Source organism: Podarcis bocagei (assembly GCF_964188305.1).
Source record: "Podarcis bocagei genome assembly, chromosome: 2".
Classification (NCBI taxonomy): domain Eukaryota; kingdom Metazoa; phylum Chordata; class Lepidosauria; order Squamata; family Lacertidae; genus Podarcis; species Podarcis bocagei.
The window spans coordinates 25,795,749-25,813,819 of NC_138126.1; the positions used below are offsets into that span (position 1 = coordinate 25,795,749).

General features: G+C 50.8%; 1 protein-coding gene across 10 annotated transcripts in view; it reads left to right on the top strand.

Annotated features, from left to right (window-relative positions):
• The window catches only part of USP19 (ubiquitin specific peptidase 19), a 42,969-nt gene that overhangs the window by 22,627 nt on the left and 2,271 nt on the right, over positions 1–18,071 (top strand). For 7 of the 10 annotated variants that reach the window (XM_081181742.1, XM_081181740.1, XM_081181746.1 and 4 more), the window contains 17 exons: positions 191–405; positions 1,719–1,917; positions 2,013–2,146; positions 3,318–3,476; positions 3,620–3,730; positions 4,102–4,212; positions 4,629–4,730; positions 6,438–6,578; positions 6,750–6,868; positions 6,998–7,135; positions 7,819–8,225; positions 8,778–8,888; positions 10,122–10,338; positions 10,915–11,067; positions 11,793–11,956; positions 13,490–13,674; positions 15,528–17,159. In XM_081181742.1, coding sequence (XP_081037868.1) covers positions 191–405; positions 1,719–1,917; positions 2,013–2,146; positions 3,318–3,476; positions 3,620–3,730; positions 4,102–4,212; positions 4,629–4,730; positions 6,438–6,578; positions 6,750–6,868; positions 6,998–7,135; positions 7,819–8,225; positions 8,778–8,888; positions 10,122–10,338; positions 10,915–11,067; positions 11,793–11,956; positions 13,490–13,674; positions 15,528–15,746 — 2,885 coding nt within the window. In that variant the 3' untranslated portion in view covers positions 15,747–17,159. Of the gene's footprint in view, positions 1–190; positions 406–1,718; positions 1,918–2,012; positions 2,147–3,317; positions 3,477–3,619; positions 3,731–4,101; positions 4,213–4,628; positions 4,731–6,437; positions 6,579–6,749; positions 6,869–6,997; positions 7,136–7,818; positions 8,226–8,777; positions 8,889–10,121; positions 10,339–10,914; positions 11,068–11,792; positions 11,957–13,489; positions 13,675–15,527; positions 17,160–18,071 lie in introns of those variants that run through there. The other 3 variants (XM_081181745.1, XM_081181747.1, XM_081181741.1) reach the window with 2 other exon arrangements.

An 18,071-nucleotide genomic window follows, 5' to 3' on the forward strand; every position in this document is an offset into this window, starting at 1 on the left:
AAGAGAATGGATGCTCTGATGTCTGCTTGGAATCCAGAACAGGTTCCCCACCGTTTCTTTTTAAGCAAGGAAGGGCAGCCGGGCTCACTGCACAGCAACCGTCCTGGCGCTGGCGCAGTGAAGAGCACGCCGCTCACCTCTCAGTGCACATGTGCTGCTAACCACAAGCCCACTTTTCCCCCTTTTTAAGGTGCAGTGGGTGGTGCGAAGGTTGCCATGCCAACAGGCCCTACTCCCCTGGATAAAAGCCAACCTGGAAGTAACCAGCACCCGCTGTCCACTAAGGAGGAGGCACGAGTGGGAGAGAAGGAGAAGCCGCGAGCAGAGGAGGGCAGCCTGGATGGCGTAGCCGCTCGGACGGTGACGGAGCATGTGCCAGTGAAGCAGGAACCACTCGTCCCCTCGGTGAGAACTCCTGGCCTGCGCTGGGAGTTTCGAACCCCAGTCTCTAGGGCTCAAGCAGACACGCTATCAGGGGAGATGGTGGGCTGAAGGCAGGAGCTACTTGGATTACAATGTGTTTGAACCTTGCGCAGATTATTACAATGACCAATGAGTTAGGAGTGAGCAGCTGCAACAAAATGTTGCTTGTGGGCGGAACAATGTGTTCCTCTGTTTGGATGGAAATAGCTCTATGGCTGTTTTTTCTATTTGGTGCCTAAAGGTGGAGATCTGGCTGGCTGTTAGCCAGCTAAATCTGCACCTTCCAAACCTTCTCCTTTCCAGCATAAGGGGAGCCATTCAGGGAAGGACTGTTTCCTGCACTGCCTCTGAACCAGGGGGAGTGCGAGGAAATTTCCCGACCTTGCATCAAGTTGACTTGTCACCAGCAAAGGGCGCTCTACTATTATTATTACTACTACTACTACTACTACACCACACACCCCTCTATCTACCTACCTACCTACCTCTTCCCCTTCCTAGCCAGGAGGGATATGGGAAAAGTCAAATTTCTGAAGATGGAGGCAGTGCTGGAACTAAGGCTGTTAATAACTTCCTTGGACATGTGAATGCACATGTGAGCAGTCATGGGGGGGGGGGAACGGGTGGAAGGAACGTTGCCATCAAGTTAAAAGCACTTTCTGCGCTTCTGCAACTCTCAGGTTCCCCTAAATGTCAGGGTGCCTTCATGCTTTGTATGGTTGTTGCTGTTTTGGATACATAAGGATCGGCATTCAGAGAATGCATTTGCTTTTAGCATATGGGAATTGCACTGGGTGACATTAGTTAAAGGAAAATCAAAAGGAATGCAGAATATGCACTTAAGAATTGCTGGGCTGGGTCCAGCATTTTATCTCAGCAGTTGTGTTCTGACAGTGGGCAGGTAAAGTCCATTGGGGAAGTTTCTACAGAAAAACAACAGAGGGCGGTACCTCCAGCAGCAGGTAATTGGGGGTATACAACTGATAAGGCTGAACCCTCCACATATGGGTGTGATTCTTGCTGTCCATGCCAGTGAACAAAGAGCATATATGCGATTATCTAATTAGGGTGGATTAGCCATTTTGGGGGATTTGCTCTGTGTATGAATAATAAATGATTTTTTAAAAAGTTAAATGTGAGCAAGGCCTGGGTTTCTGTGCCGGAGATAGGAAGGGGAAAGTGGGGTGGTGACCATAGAACTCCAGCATGCAAAGCCTGGAAACTCTGGGCAAGACAGAGAGCCTGGCAACCAATGGAAGCTGCCTCCTTGACTGTGTTAGCATCTTCCCCTCCAGCCCAAGCCAACATGCATGGTCCCACCCATGACTCACAGCCCCGTCAGCAGCGAAAGTGTGGAGGAAGAGGAGGAGGAGGAGGACAAGAAGGTGTGCCTGCCCGGTTTCACGGGGCTGGTGAACCTGGGCAACACCTGCTTCATGAACAGTGTTATCCAGTCTCTCTCCAACACCCGGGAGTTGCGGGACTTCTTTCATGGTAAGCTGTATCTCAGAGTGGGACCGGGCTGTGCGTACCATGGTTGGCCTTCACTTCCATCACCTTTTCTCTCTCTTTCACTTACACTCCTGTAGATCACTCCTTCGAGTCCGAAATCAACTACAACAATCCCCTGGGAACTGGGGGGCGCCTGGCTATCGGCTTTGCAGTGCTGCTGAGGGCGCTTTGGAAAGGCACACACCACGCCTTCCAGCCCTCCAAGCTGAAGGTGAGGTATCCCTGCAGAAGCATCTATAGGCTGAGAGGATGAGCTGCCCGTGTGGGTAGCAAGAGGCCGTGTGTGTGTGTGTGTGTGTGTGTGTGTGTGTCGACACATGCCTATGTAGTTTTGCTGTGCAGAGGCAGGTTCCCAGTGCTTGCGACCAAGAAGCTGCTTAGGGTTGGGCTGTGCAGTTTGTAGCAAGCTTGATTCTCAGGAAGCTGCTGGGGGTCAATAGGGGGCAGGGAACAGCTTTAATCCCCTTCCAATAGTTTCCACTAGAGTGTCACTAGCATGTGTTTGACCAAACTGCGAGAGGCAGTGGAAGACAGGAGTGCCTGGCGTGCTCTGGTCCATGGGATCACGAAGAGTCAGACATGACTAAACGACTATAAACAACAACAAGAGTGTCACTTGCTTTCTTCCATGTGTAGTTACTGTATGCTCCAAGCAAAGTGCTGTTCTGGGGAGCACTGTTGGCAGTGAAAGCAAACTTTATCTGCTTTCCCTGCTACAAGGTAGGCCAGCACTCCCCGGGGGGGGGGGGATCCTTCATGGGTTGGAGTGTATAAAAACTACACACACACACACCCTTGTGTGTTGGAATAAAGGCAATTTTATTACCTGGGAGCTTAATAATGATAAATTGTGTAAGCACAAGCCATTTTTGTGCCTTCTGGCTGGAAATTATTTTGGATCGCTGGATGCCACCAGCAACCATTTAGCGTCTCAAGCAGGAAGCCTCTGGGCTTTAGGAAACCTTAATCCGGACTGTGCACACTTCTGAAGCCACTTGTCCTGGTAGTTATTGTTTTTCCATCTAGCTCTTGAGCCCATTCACTTGCCCCTCTTTCCACTTCCGAGAGGCCAAGGGGAGCACCATTTGCTGAGAACTGCAAGTAGGGAGAGTGCCACCGTCCTCAGGTTTTGCTTGTGGGCTTCCCTTGGGCCACTGTGAGAAGATTGTATCCGATGCTAGTAGACCCCTTGAAGTCACTAGACATGACTGACTGACTGACCTAGGTTCCTTAATTTTACTGGGTCTATTCTGAGCAGAGCTTAGCTGGATACGACCCAGGATGCTGGACTAGATGGCCATTTGCTCTGATCTGGCAGAAGGTTCATTCCAATCATTCTGTACAGGCATCTGGCTGCTCATGACACTCCTTTCATCCTGCAGGCGATTGTGGCCAGCAAGGCCAGCCAGTTTACAGGCTATGCTCAACACGATGCCCAGGAATTCATGGCTTTTCTGCTGGATGGGCTCCATGAGGACCTGAACCGCATTCACAGCAAGCCCTACACTGAAACAGTAGATTCAGATGGACGACCTGATGAGGCAAGTCTTCACATATACATATATAATAATATATACAATGGCCCAGTGGAAGTTGGGAGGCCTTGGCTAGGCTGAGCCGGAAGGACCTTTGCTCACCCCTGCTTTTGTTCCCTCACTGCTATTTGCTTGTTTTTGACTGCTAGATTGTTGCTGAAGAGGCCTGGAAACGGCACAAGATGAGGAACGACTCCTTCATCGTGGACCTGTTCCAGGGCCAGTACAAGTCCAAGCTAGTGTGCCCTGTGTGTTCAAAGGTAGTGTGCCAACTCTTTGGGTTTCCTGGTTGCTCCGCAGCTCTGAGCACGCTGCGAGGCAACATGGCCTGCATCTAAAGTTGCTTTTCCTCCACTAGCTTGGCGGGAGGTGGTATTTACTCATTTTACAGTGATTATTCACTAGCTTGGACCATATCCTCCACTCCATGGTCCATGTGTCCTGCCATCAAGAACTTTGGTGATCTTTTGCTACTGACCCCTTTACCAGGCTGCCTCCTTCCTTTGGTTGCTGCCCTCTGACCCCAGACTCGCCATTTTCTGTATCTCTGGGGTTTGCCAGTACCTCTGGGGTTTGCCTATGCATTGTGTCCAGGGGGTGCTGATTGACTGCCAAATCCTATTGCTTGCAGGTGTCCATCACGTTTGATCCCTTCCTCTATTTGCCAGTCCCCCTACCCCAAAAGCAGAAGGTGCTGACAGTTTATTACTTTGCCAAGGAACCACACAAGAAACCTGTTAAGGTAAGAGCAGCAGCGTCCCAGCTGCCCAGGATGAATCTCTTGTATCTTGTGCTCTAAGCGGCTTCAGAATAGTGTCTATGTCACGATTGGCCTTGAGCTTTAGAGATTTCTGGAACTCAGTGGGACATACCAGCGGAAATAACATCTGCTTTGAGAGGCAAAGCAATATGTGTCGGGCGCAGGTTCCACGTGCTTCAACTCAAAATATGTCTAAATTGCAATAGAGAGCATGTGAAAGTAGGCACACCACGGGTACAGCCTTGATTGGTTGGCTAATCCAGTGAGGTAAGCCTGGTGCAGTTCAGGAATTACATTGTCGAAGGAGTAAATGTTAATGAGGCCAGGGAGTGGGAGGGAAGGCTGGCAAGGATACACCCCCTGATATACCCACCCCAGCACATGCTCTCTTCCAACAGTTCCTGGTGAGTATCAGCAAGGAGAATTCCACTGCCATGGAGGTGCTAGACTCTGTGTCCCATAGCGTGCGAGTGACTCCTGATAACCTGCGCCTGGCTGAGGTGAGGCATGGTCTTGTGTCTGAATGCTGCTGAAGTTGTGGCTCAAGGATTCTTAGCAGCAGTGAGGCTTGTTCACTGAATGGAAGCTTCTTGGCATTCCGATCACCTCTGCAGCTTTTTCTTTCTGTGGATGCCGTGTCCTTTTCACAACACAAGGCTTGGCTGATCTCCCCTGGTTGTGGCTGCCCAGGTACCAGAGAGCCATTATGTATACAGGAGGCCTAGTGACCTGGCAGCCAAGGTTTTTGGCAGAAAATTTCCAATCAATATGCAAAATTTGGCTCTGCTTCTTGCCTTTGCTCTCGCGTCTGACCACTTCATTGGGATCCCTTACCTGCAACCTGCAGAATGTCATTTGAGTGCCATCAACACAGAGCACTACCTCTCACTAGGCTGTGCATGATGTATTGTTTGTGCATGTAGTTGTGGCATGCATTACACGGGGACTATACATGCACACATATTTCTTGCTTAAAAATAAAAAAGGCTGACCACAGAGCAACTGGTGCTGCACTCAAGACTTAATCTGTACTAGGCACCACCAGGAATAAACTCTGGAGTGTCTACCAAAGAAAAGACCTGGACCAAAACCCTGTTTGTTGGATGGAGCGGGGGGGGGGGTGAGGTGGGGCGGGAATTGTCATGAGCATATGGAGGGTGCATATGGAGACAATGATGGTCTCTCCATGCCCCATTCCTCCCATATGCTTACAGTTAGGGAATTAGATTAAACTGGATCCTTGCAGCATATGTATCTACCGTTGCATGAACCTGAGTTGCAAATACCTCCCACTACTTAGAAAAGTGCTGCAAATTCATCTCCTTTTTCCTCCTCCTCTTCCTCCTACCAGCAAGTTCTCAATTCTCCCTACTCCCCAAATCTAAGACTGCATTATTGTTCCAGGCTAAGCTAGGACTCTAAAGACTCAACCCAGAGAGTCCCACCTATTCTGTTCACACACAAAAGGATCTGGTTCCTCCCCCGCCCCCTCCCTTTTTTGCAGCTCTATGTCTGTCTGTCTATCTGTCTGTCTGTCTCCTCACCCCACTCCGTCCTCATCCTGACACAGTGCTGTTCTAATGACGCTTTACTGCCACTAGCACAAACCTAGATAGTAATAATGAACATTTTCCAGGTGGATCATTATGTAGCCAGAATAGCACCATGTGTAAGTGTAGAAACATGCACATGGTATCAGCAGAGTTGGAGGAATTTTACTGAAATGGGGAGGGGAGGACTTTAGGGCATGCACTCAGAACTGCACTGAGGATTTGGCATTCCCGGTGGGCATGGCAAGGCTGTTCAGCTGTTGGAAGAAAAAAGGAAACTGGAGGAAGATGAGAAAATTGAGTATCCTGCAGTGGGGCCTGATTGGCCAGCTGGAAATCCAGAACAGGTGCACCATTCACCACAACATTTTGTTGCAGCATTTGTTGCATACCCGGCTTGTTCAGTATTTGATTTATTTATTGGATCCAGGCCATGCTTATCGTTCCATCTTGGACAGTCCACATGCCCTGGGAAGCTCAGAAGCAGAGCAAATTGCTTTTCCCCTGGTTAGCTCTCTGCCCCACACCCCAACCCAAGCACCTGGTGGTCAGAAGTACATTGTACCTGAACCTGAAGTTTGCCTTTATGTGTGAAACTAGAGGGAGGAAAGGGCATCTTTTGGGCTGGACTTCACCTCCCTTCTTTCCTTTGGATAGGTAATCAAGAACCGCTTCCACCGCATGTTCTTGCCTTCGCACTCGTTGGACACGGTTTCCCCCACGGACCTCCTGCTGTGCTTTGAAGTGCTTTCTCCAGACCTGGCCAAGGAGCGTGTGGTGGAGCTGCAGGTCCAACAGGTAAGTGCCAGGAGCTGCCATTACACCCTCCATACAGCTGTACGAGAAGGAGGTGGAAAGCAAGCTCTTGGGCTTTCAAGGTGAAACCTACACATTCTGTCCTGCCACCTTCCCAGTACAGGTGCCCACCGCTTCCCAATCACCCTAAGTGGGCAATTTCTCTCCCCTAAGCGTCCTCAGGTGCCCAGCGTTCCCATCACCAAATGTGCCGCCTGTCAGAAGAAGCAGCAGTCAGAAGAGGAGAAGCTGAAGCGCTGCACTCGGTGCTACCGTGTCGGCTATTGCAACGTGTAAGTCGCCCCTTCTTTTTTTCACCCTCTCCGTAGCCGAGAGCCGTCTCTTGCTCCCAGGCTGGGCTGGGGTGGCTGCGTCAAGCCCCTGCGGCCCTCTGCATGAGACTGTCTTTGTGTGTGTTTCAGAGTGTGCCAGAAAACACACTGGCCCGACCACAAAGCTTTGTGCCTCCCTGAGAACATTGGCTTCCCCTTCCTCATCAGTGTGCCGGAGTCACGCCTCACCTATGCACGGCTGGCCCAGCTTCTGGAAGGTTACGCGAGGTAAGGTAGCCAGAGTATTGGCAACGCTCTTGGGCGCTTGGCCAGCCGCCGCTGTTTGGCTCGTTTTGTAGGCTTTGGCCGAGGCAGCAAGGAAGCTTTCATTTCCTTCCTCAGTGCCAGCAGCACATTCCCTCTTCAGACAGGCTGTGACCTCTTTGTTGTTGTTGTTGTTGTTTAGTCGTGTCCGACTCTTCATGACCCCATGGACCAGAGCACGCCAGGCACTCCTGTCTTCCACTGCCTCCTGCAGTTTCGTCAAACTCATGCTGGTAGCTTTGAGAACACTGTCCAACCATCTCATCCTCTGTCATCCCCTTCTCCTTGTGTCTTCCATCTTTCACAACATCAGGGTCTTTTCCAGGGAGTCTTCTCTTCTCATGAGGTGGCCAAAGTATTGGAGCCTCAGCTTCAGGATATGTCCTTCCAGTGAGCACTCAGGGTTGATTTCCTTAAGAATGGATCAGTTTGATCTTCTTGCAGTCCATGGGACTCTCAAGAGTCTCCTCCAGCACCAGAATTCAAAAGCATCAATTCTTCGGCAATCAGCCTTCTTTATGGTCCAGCTCTCACTTCCATACATCACTACTGGGAAAACCATAGCTTTTACTACACAGACCTTTGTTGGCAAGGTGATGTCTCTACTTTTGTCCTCTTAGCGGACGGCTTTTCCTCTCCCTGCTCAGGTACTCGGTCAGCGTGTTCCAGCCGCCATTCCAGGTGGGCAGGATGTCGCCAGAGCAAGGCTTGCAGCACCAGCCTCCCGAGAAGCCAGAGGCGCTGGCCCGGAGCAGCAGCGCCACAGTCGCGTCTGCCGCTGCTGCGGCTTCTGCCGCCGATGAGGCCTCCACTGCCATGGAGTCGGGAGATGGGGCCAGGGCCCCACACCTGCCGCAGGAACCCCAGCCGTCTCTCTCGGCCCCTGAGCTGCAGCTGGAACTGGGGGACGCCAGCGCTGTGAGAAGCAAGGTCCCCACAGGAAGAGGCTCGGGGCTGAGCTTGGATTCGGGCTTCTCCGAGCCCTCCCTGGACACACGGGCTGACAGCTTTGTGGAAAGGGAGGGACCCTTTGAGAGACTCCCCAAGCCGGAAGGTAGGCAAATCTGAATGGGCCTTATTTAAAGCCCCCCACCATCTGCATTCCCAAGGGGTTTCTCACCACTTTTCGGTACAGCTGTTACGCCAGCGTTCCTTAGGGCTGCTTGTTGCACGAGGAGCTCTGTAGGCAGCAGGCAAATTTCCCAACAGCCTCTGCTCTCAGATACCAGAAGCCAAATAAGAAGAAGAAGGAGAATCAAAATAATAAAATCAAGCAATTTTATTAAATGTTTTTGTCCCCGTTATTCCCCAAAAGCCAAAAGTGGGATTAGGAAAACAATTTATTCCACATGCCTCATGATGAGTAGGGTGGAGGCTTCTAAGCAGCAGAACATAACACAGATGACAAGAAGCAAATATGAATATCCTGAAGCAGGGTCGTTTCCTGTCTTTTGTGCGCTTCCTGAAGACCCCAGCCATCTCCATGGCTTTGTAGATGAAATGCTGTCCCAGCTGTGGAAAGGGGGATAGGGTGGCTGAGCAGAGGAAAGAAGGGGCTGCTGGCTGAGCTGCTGCCACTCACCATCCCTCCCTTGCTTGCCTACAGCTGCCATCCCAGGTTACCAGCATCCAGCTGAGGGGCTGAGTTCCCACGCTACCCAGTTCTACATCAACAAAATTGATGCCGCTAACAAAGAGCAGAAGCTGGAGGACAAAGGTGAGGGTTAAAATCTCAGGGTTCTGAAAGCAGTGCCGTCTTGGAACATTTGGCTTGGCGTTTTGAGAGGGCCCCATCCTTGCTTTGGGAGATCTTCTGTGGTGATAGAGGCTGGATCTGATCTGTTTATCCAGTGCAAGGTGCTGTTGAGCCCCTAAAGGAATGCATGTATGCTGCTGATCAGCTCTAGCTGGGGCTGTCTCTCCTGGGCTAAAATTATGCACACTCTGCACAAAAGGTTGAAGTCTGCTATCTGTGTGAATCATACAGACCTGTATTTATTATTCCACATCTTTCTGGTAGCTATGGGGAAGGGATAAGAAGCTATGCAAGGCACCAAGAACCTGGCTGCTGGAAATCTTAGTTGGGTGTCTTGTCCCATAGATGGCTTCTATTAGAATTCAGCGGCCCTTGTCGGTCCCAATTCTCAGGATGCTGATTTAAGGTTCCCACTACCACATTTGTGTGGGATGCAAGCAACCCACCCGAAGGAGTGCCAAACGGGCACAAGTTCTGGGGAGGAAAGCACAGTCCTTGGAGCTGGAATTCCTGGCTTTTCCTCCTTCAGCATAGTTGACGTTGACCTATGCTACACAGTTGCAGAAACAGACAATGGGGCCTGCAGTTGTTCCTTTTCTGCTTTGTCTTGTGTATCTGTCCCCACACTCCTACACCCAGTCTTTCATTTGAAGCGGCCTTGGTGGCTTTCCCATCCATTACTTGGAGGGCCAGCATGTGATCTAGTGGAATGTTTGGCTGCAAGCTCCGCTTGGGTGACTTTAGAGAGGAGTAATCTCCTTGGCCTGACCCCAGTTCCATCCATGTGAAATTTGGGCTTAGTAGCAACTTGCTTTGCAGGATCATGGTGAGCTATGAACAAGCTTGCAAATCTTCCTGCTCACAAAGAATTGAAACTAGCTTTGATAAGGAATTGCCTCCCTCTTCTCTCATGTTTCTTGCTCCATACACCCTTTCTATGTTCTTAAACAGGAGAAAGGCGGACTGTCCCTAGTTTGGTGGTGGCCAATGTGACCACCCTCTAGAAGTTATGGCTTCCCTAATTCCAGGCCATTGACCTGGCTGGGCTGGACCTGATTATGGTTTCAGTCCACAACTGCTGGAGGCCCCACTACATTGGCTCCCCCTGCTCTGGTTCTTATTTCTTGGGTGCTTGTTTTTGGCCTGGTGTGTTTAGCTGGGTAGCACCATCCGTAAACCTCCATATCCTTGCAGGAGATGTCCCTCTTGACCTGACAGATGATTGTTCTCTGGCCCTGGTTTGGAAGAACAACGAGAGGATGAAGGAGTTTGTTCTGGTAGAGTCCAAGGAGCTGGAGTGCGTAGAGGATCCCGGCTCTGCGAGTGAGGCAGCCAGGGCAGGACACTTCACCCTGGAGCAGTGCCTCAACCTCTTCACCAAGCCAGAGGTGTTAGCCCCAGAGGAGGCCTGGTAAGAAAGGGTTCTCTGTGGGCAGGGACAACCCCATACGCAAGATCCCAAAGTGCCTGTGAAACGTATACACTGTGCAGCTAGTTTTGGGGTTCAGATATGCACCTTTTGTAGGCTGGGAAATGGTTACTGCTTCCAAACACTGAAGTGATAATAGGATCATAGATTCATGGAATTGGGAGGAGATGGCCAAGGGTCAGCTGATCCAGCCTCCTGCAATGCAGGAATCTCAGCTAAAGCATCCAAGACAGATGGCCGTCGAGTGCTGCACAGTAGGGACTATTGGGAGTTTGTGGAGGGCCTGAAGAGTTCTGTTGAATTCCTGGGCTCCTCAGGCATGCTTCAACATTCAGTCACGTTGGTGGAAGCCCCCCTCTTCCAATTAAAGAGCTCACATTCTCCCATCAGCTGAATGCTGCATACTGCAGCTGTGATCAAAGCCTGTTTCTAAACCCTTTGATCTCAGAAACACAAACAGGATGCCTTGGTCTTCCGTAGTGCAGCAAAACAGGGGTTGGTAAAGAGCAGAACTGGCAGCAAAGGAAGCTAACAGACCCCCCCCTTTCCCCCGCACAGGTACTGCCCAAAATGTAAGCAGCACCGTGAGGCATCCAAGCAGCTCATGCTGTGGCGCCTGCCCAACGTCCTCATCATACAGCTCAAGCGCTTCTCCTTCCGCAGCTTTATTTGGAGAGACAAGATCAACGACATGGTGGATTTCCCAGTGAGGTGAGGAGATGCTTCTGCGCTTTGTGTTCCTTTTCTCCCACTTGGACTTCACACAGGACAGTCCAAGGAAAGCATCTCCCTCCACTCCAGGCCTGGATCAGATGTGGCTGCAGTGCCAGGCCCTGTCTTAGCACCAAGGGTGTTTAGCACTCTGTATTTTCAGGCTATGCTTGTCAACCCTTTTGTCTGCATTCACGTCCAGTGTGGCAAGGAGGCAGCCCAATTGGCCACCCCATTGTTTGGAAGGGAGAGCGGAACTGAAGTTGGGCTAAATCTTTTGGGAGGGGCAGGAAACATAGGCTGGTGGTGCCTTCATGTTGAGGCCGCAGCACATTCCTCTTTCACAGAGCCTGCTTCATCGGATGCATGTGGTGGTCAAGTGTGCGTTGTTAGGTCCTCAATTGTGGTGCATGTGTATCCACCATGTGTCTGATGAAAGTAGGCTCAAGCTACCGCTAAGTAGACTTGATCCCTCTTCAAAGTGCCACAAATTTATCTTCCGTATTGCTGCAACCAAGTCCAGTGGCTGCTCTTCTGAAATCTGCCCGTTTTGAACAGAGCAAGTTAGGAACACCTCGCCCCCAGTCTTTAGTTTGTTGGGATGGGAACTCAGCCCACTTCTCAAAGCAACCTGCAGACTTCTTGTATTGCCTGCCTTGAAACACTCACGTATAGCTAGGACAAGTTAAGACAGCTGTGTACCTTATTCCTATCTCTGTCCCCAGGAGCTTGGACCTGAGCAAATTCTGCATTGGCCAGAAGGATGAGCAGCAGCTGCCCATGTATGACCTGTATGCAGTTATCAACCACTACGGGGGCATGATTGGCGGACACTACACAGCCTATGCGCGGCTGCCCAGTGACAAAAACAGCCAACGCAGTGATGTGGGTGAGTTGCGGGGGGGGGGGGGCTTCGTGTGGTCTGGTAGCCATCGATTGTCTAGCCAAGTTCCAGCCATTGATGTAGAATCTTCCCAGAGACCTACACAAGGAGAAGGATCTTGGCTAGGGCACTCATTGCTGCTTTGATAAGGCATCAGTGAGGAAGTAGTAGGGTCTTCCTCCATAGTAAGTGCTGAATGTTTCAGGTGCAAGGGAGGAGAAGGCTTACTTCACATTTTAAGTAAGATTTAGGGCAAGATTAGGCTCAGCCCAGCTTGGCCTCCACCACTCATTTGCAAAGAAAAATCACTGCCCTTCCTCCTTTAGGATGGGAGAGGTCTTAATGCAGTGGTGCACATGCACAGTCAAAAAGAGCTGGACCCCTCTGGACTAGTAAGTTCCAGGGAGATTGTTCTGAATACTTGTTATTGCTTCCTCAGCCTCTCAAGATTGAATTTAGAGCCAGGTCCTCATCCAGTAGGATTTTGGAAGACTGGGAAGCAGGTCTAATTTGAGTGTTTTAAGGATATAAAGTGGTACCTCGGAAGTCAAATGGAATCCGTTCCAGAAGCCCATTTGACTTCCAAAACATTCGGAAAGCAAGAAGCAGCTTCCAATCGGAAGCCTTGTTGGATGTTCGGGTTCCAAAGAATGTTTGCAAACCAGAACACTCACTTCTGGGTTTGCGGCGTTTGGGAGCCAAAACATTCAACTCACAAGGCGTTTGGGATCCAAGGTACGACTGTATTGTTTATTTTATTTTGAGTAACATTATATAGAAGTGTTTTCTAAGCAGAATCTTTTTCTTCTTCTTTGTTCTGCATGTGAGCAATCTTGACCAGTCTGGTTGGTAGCTGGTTACTTTTTACTTCAAGAAATGAGATAACTGTTCTAGCATTCATGGCTTGTAGAAGTGTAAGCATTGTGGGCCAACGACCTTGTCATTCATGGGAATAGGGCTGCCATGCCATGCCCTGCACTCCCTTCTCCTTCCTAACTTCCAGTCAGTTTGTTCATCCCATTGCTTGGAATTTGCTGACAGTGGGATTTGGTGGAAGGGAATCTGATGAATCCCCAATACATACTGCCCTTGACAATTAATAACACCGAAGAATAAATAGTTGTTTTAGGACTTGTGAATATGACTAGTATTAGAGAGTGTCCATGTAGGTGGGGAAACATTTCACAGGTTCACATAGTGACAGGATCCCACTTCCCGGCTTCATCGCTCTCAGTTAATTCTGGAGTGTCCTGGCATCTTTGCAAAATCCCCCACAAGTCTGCTAACCTCTGCCAGGGAAGCAGCACCCATGAATGCACATTGGACAGCAAGGCAAGGCTGTGGGAGCCTACTGCGTTGGTAGGCTGTGGGCTAAATTTGGGTGAGTGCACTGGGTAGCTCATTCCTGATGCATGGGAGACCTGGAGACTGTGCTTGCCTTCCTGCAAGAGTGAAGGACAGGTGAGGATCAGGCAGTGTGGCCTCATCAGTGGGTCACAGAGCTTGGTGTGCTTATCCCTTCCTTGTCCCCTTTCACAGGATGGCGGCTCTTCGATGACAGCACCGTCACCACAGTGGATGAAAGCCAGGTGGTGACGCGATACGCCTACGTGCTCTTCTACCGCCGACGAAACTCTCCAGTGGAGAGACCCCCACGGGGGCCACCGCATCCCTCAGACCCTCGGGCCGACATGGCCCCATCTGCCGAGGCAGCAGCCAATCAGGTGAGGGCTTTGGGGGGAGCTGCCTGTCTTCCCCACCTCGAAGTATTGCCTTGGCCTGCTAACGGGCCTCACTACTGCTGATAGAGGAGCCAAGGGACTGCTGGCTTCCCGTCACGGCTCTGGCTGGGCTGTGGGCCTCCTTCCAACAGTTGCGTCCTGGAAAAATGACAAACATTCAAGGCTGTCGGGGGAAGGTCTTGATAGGAACAGAGAGGCCCTTCTCAAGAACAGGAAGGCTACCCTGAGTCGAAGGCGCCTGCGGGTGGGTGGGGAATTGCCTGGGGGGGAGGAGATCCCCTCAATATGGAGGGTGCTTGCTTCAGAGTTGTGGGTGACAGCAGCAAGTTCCATGCAAAATAAGCTGATGAGGGAAAGGTGCCAGAGAAATGGCAATGCTATGGTTCTTGAGCAGCCAAGGTGTCGTACTTTAAGGGGCCTGATTCCAGCACTGTAGACTGCTGTGCATTCGGCGCTGCTGTTGGCTTGAGAGCCTCTCCTTTCTCTTTCCCCTCCACTCTGTTCCCAGCCATTAACAGGCTAGCACTGGGCTTTCTGAGGCAATGCCAGCCACTTGGACGAGAGCCTCCAGTGTGCACTTGGGTTGGGGGCACTGGCGTCTCCTGGGGTTCTGCCATGTGGTGTGGTGGCATCCTGCCCGGGACAGCTTCCTAGGCAGGGGTTAAGCTCCAAGGCTGTGCTGCGGGGCAGGCCGCATTGTTCTTGCCCTTTCTTGCTGGAGCTGGGCGGTGTGTTTTGCCCCTGGCCACCTGCCCAGCAAGCCCAGACCGATTGGAACCACATGGCCTACTCAGGAGGAGAGGATGCAGACAGATCCATTCAGAGAAGCTGCCAGGGGGGGCCTGTGCGCCTTAAGCCAAGATTCCCTTTGTGCCTGTGGACTCCGGCAGCTGACCCGTGCAGTGAAACTGGCGCCTCAAACCAGCTATAAAACATCACCCTCCCCAACCAGCTTTAGAATATGGGAGGTCTGGAAGCAGCAGGAACCCCCTGTGCACAGATCCCAAGGGATGGAGTGGGGAAGATAAGACAGATTCTGTCCGCCTTTAAACCTCTATCTAGGAAATCACAATGATTGGCTGACTGGTCTGAATGATTTTTCTGTACGTGGAAGAGCTGGTCTGTGACTGGTTACTCTGCAACTAACTCCTGTGCAACTGTGTCGTTATTGTTGTGGTTTTTTTAAAAAAAGAAACAAGAGTGATTATGATTGGCTGCCATCTCTGAATGTTCCTCATGGTTTTTCCACTTGCCAAAGCTGAGCTGTTGATTAGCTGTCATCCTTCCGAAAGATCCTCATGTTCCCACCTGCAAACGCTTGGATGTGACTGCCTGCCATCAGATCCTCATGTTGTCACCAGCAAAAGCTCAACTGCGATTGGCTGTTTATGAATGATCCTCGTGTTCTCACCCAGTGTGGCTGAATGGTCCAGTGTATTTGCGCATACAAGGAAGTCTGGGCTGTGATGACTTTGGTGACTGGGTCTTTTGAAAGGATTGAGCTGGTGCTGACGCTTGCAGACAGGGGGGGAAGAACTCTGACCCCAGCCAGCCAGCATGGATGCCTCACTCTGACAAGCTGGGGCTCGCTTGCCCTCCATCCTTCTGTGGCTTGTGCTGCTCACTCTGTCCCTGGGAGGCCCCCGTATCTGAACTACTGGAACTGTATAGCGAGGGGGGGCAGAAAATCTGTGGGGCCGCGGCAGAGAGATCTGCCATGGGAAAGGTGCGCTTGCAGGCAGGCTGTTCCGGGCAGGGGCAGGGCAGCGTGTGGGTGACTGAGGGGTTTGCCGCTGTGTTCTCACCAAGTGCTGACGCAGGTTTCCACATCGCAGGCTTCTCTGCTCTGGCAGGAACTGGAGGCTGAAGAGGAAGCTGCCAGGAGGCTGATGAGGAGCCCTTGGAGGTCTTGCAGCCGAAGAACAAGGCACCTCGCCCCAGACTGTCCCGATGAAGGCTGTGTCCGATACTTTGTCCTGGGCACCATGGCAGCCATTGTGGCCCTCTTACTGAATGTTTTCTACCCACTCATCTATCAGACCCGCTGGAGGTAGTAGCAGCAGCGGCAGAAACGGCACCCAGAAGGAGGGTAGCTCACTCGCCTCAGCCTTGGCTTTCCTCCAGTTACACCTTTGCGACGAAGGCCTTGGATGCTCCCTGCCAGGGTGGGTGCAAGAAGAAGCCCTAGTGCCAACGCCTCCCCATCAAGAAGCCCTCAAGTCTAGGACCTGCTCTCTCCTGCTTGGCCTGTGTCCCACATGGATTGGCAACTGGGAAAAGGCCCTTTAAAGCGCTGCGGCCTTGTAAGACCTTGGCCCGCGTGAATCACATCTGTGAACTCCAGCAGAGGCTGCAGAGCTACAGACATTAGTCTCTCTAACTGGATGGGAATCTGTTGGTCTTGGCCACTCCCTGCCTTGCAATTGCTCCTCTGTATTGGGTCGACAGCTGCCCCCTGCCCTATGTGCCTAGCAGTTGAAGGTCGTGACCTCTTACCCAGTTGGGCATCAGCGCCGTGCTTGGAGGAAAAGATGTCCTCTAGCATCTGTTCCCTCATTGTTTGAGGGAGTGAGAATGTATTGCTGACGCTTCCGAATATTGATGGATTAGGTTCCCTCACCAGGATAGTGTTGGCTTTCAGCCAACTGCGTCATCATCTTTTTTGTTTTGCTTTATGGCATCTTACAAATCTTTCTATCGAGACGTGAGACCACAGTTCAGCGAAATGTTCTTTAGCACAGGGCCCCAGCTAAAGAGAAGACACTACTTTGACTTGCCTCACAGCTCCTGTACCTGTTTCTGAATGCTTAGGCAACGTCTGTGTGCACACAAGGAAACAGAAATGTGTTTCTGGCGTCAGAGTCGTGTGGCCTCGTGTTCTTTTAATCTGGCCTTGCAGGCTGTGTGGCTTTTCCAGTGCAGTGCAGGATCCCTCTGGTGCCTCCTTGACCACAGGTTCAATCCTGAGTACCCCGATTTAGGCTCTTGGCTGTGGCCAGATAAGTAAGAGAGAGCTTGTGATCCTAGAGCCCAGGTCTTATTCTTCGCGACACCCCTTCCTTGGTTTGTGTATCATTATTGTTTGTTGTTAATATTATACTCATAAACATTACGCAACTCTAACATCATCTTGCACATTCTTCCCAGCACTTTTCAGAGAGGCTCCCCCACCCACTCCCGTCCCTTTCGTTGCAGGGAGGGAAAGGGATATGGCCTTGTCTCCAGTGCCCAGTTTTCAGGTTGTCTAGTGCTGGTACTCCTGCTGTGCCCCAGGAAGCGGGCAGTCTCTAGCCGCACCAGTGCCAAAGAGCACAGCCTGATCCATGTGCAATTCTGGTGAGGACGTCCCGACCCTAAGGAAGTCATCCTCTGCCAGCTGGGTGGATAAAGGCATTGCATTGTGCTGTGGGAAAGCTTTCACTGTGTATTTATTTATTGTATTTAATAAACCTAGGCTGTTCTAAAGAGATATGGATGGGCTCCTTTCTTTCCCCAGCTGCTCCTTTCTTTCAGCACCTGCTTTCTAAATTTAACGGGGGTTCTGCGCGTCCACACATATATCTTCCCACTGGCTCCCAAGCCTGTTCAGTATTAGCTGTTGTTGCTACTGGTTCACAAGGGGAACCAAGGAATTGGTTGGGCCGCTCGTTGAATTGTAGCGAAATAGTACTGGATAAATTCTTTTGGTGGTGATAACTCTGTAGCTCTGTGTGTTCTGTAGTTTCGTGCAAAGCTCACTTTGCTGTTTGAGAGTTTCAGTGTTTGTGCAAAATAAGAAACAAGTTATTAGCCTGGATAACTTCAAAGAAGAGTTTCAGAAGCGCATGGGCAATGTCTAGTGAAATCCGTAGAAGAGGAGCTCAGTGGGATTTCAAGTCGCTGGTTAGGGTAGCTTTTTTGCCCTTTCCCATTATTTGCACTAGCTACATGCCCTTTTGCAAACTATATGTTTATTATTGTTATTATATGTGGGTCACAGAGTGTAGGTTACCTTGGCACACGATTCTTGGGGTGGTGGGGCAGTTTTGTGTAAAGTAGACCCAGCTCTAGGCAGATAGCTGACTCTTGAAGCCTGGAGCAGAAGAGAATTATGAGTAAGGCTTTGTTGTATTACACTCAGAAATCCTGATTTCTTCCTAAAATTTCCTAAGATTTGACTGTTCAATAACACCAGTTCGTATTTAGTTAGGTGCCTGCCTACCAGACACCCTGTTTAATTGTCACTTAATTGAACAATATACTGATGAGACTAGCTGTAACTGCTCACACTGAAGGGACTGATCTGGCTTGCATTACTGAAACTTGGGTGAGTGAGCTGGATGGGTCCATCTGGTTAATAGTACTGCACCAGGCCAGACTGGGGGCATCGAGGGTGGCAG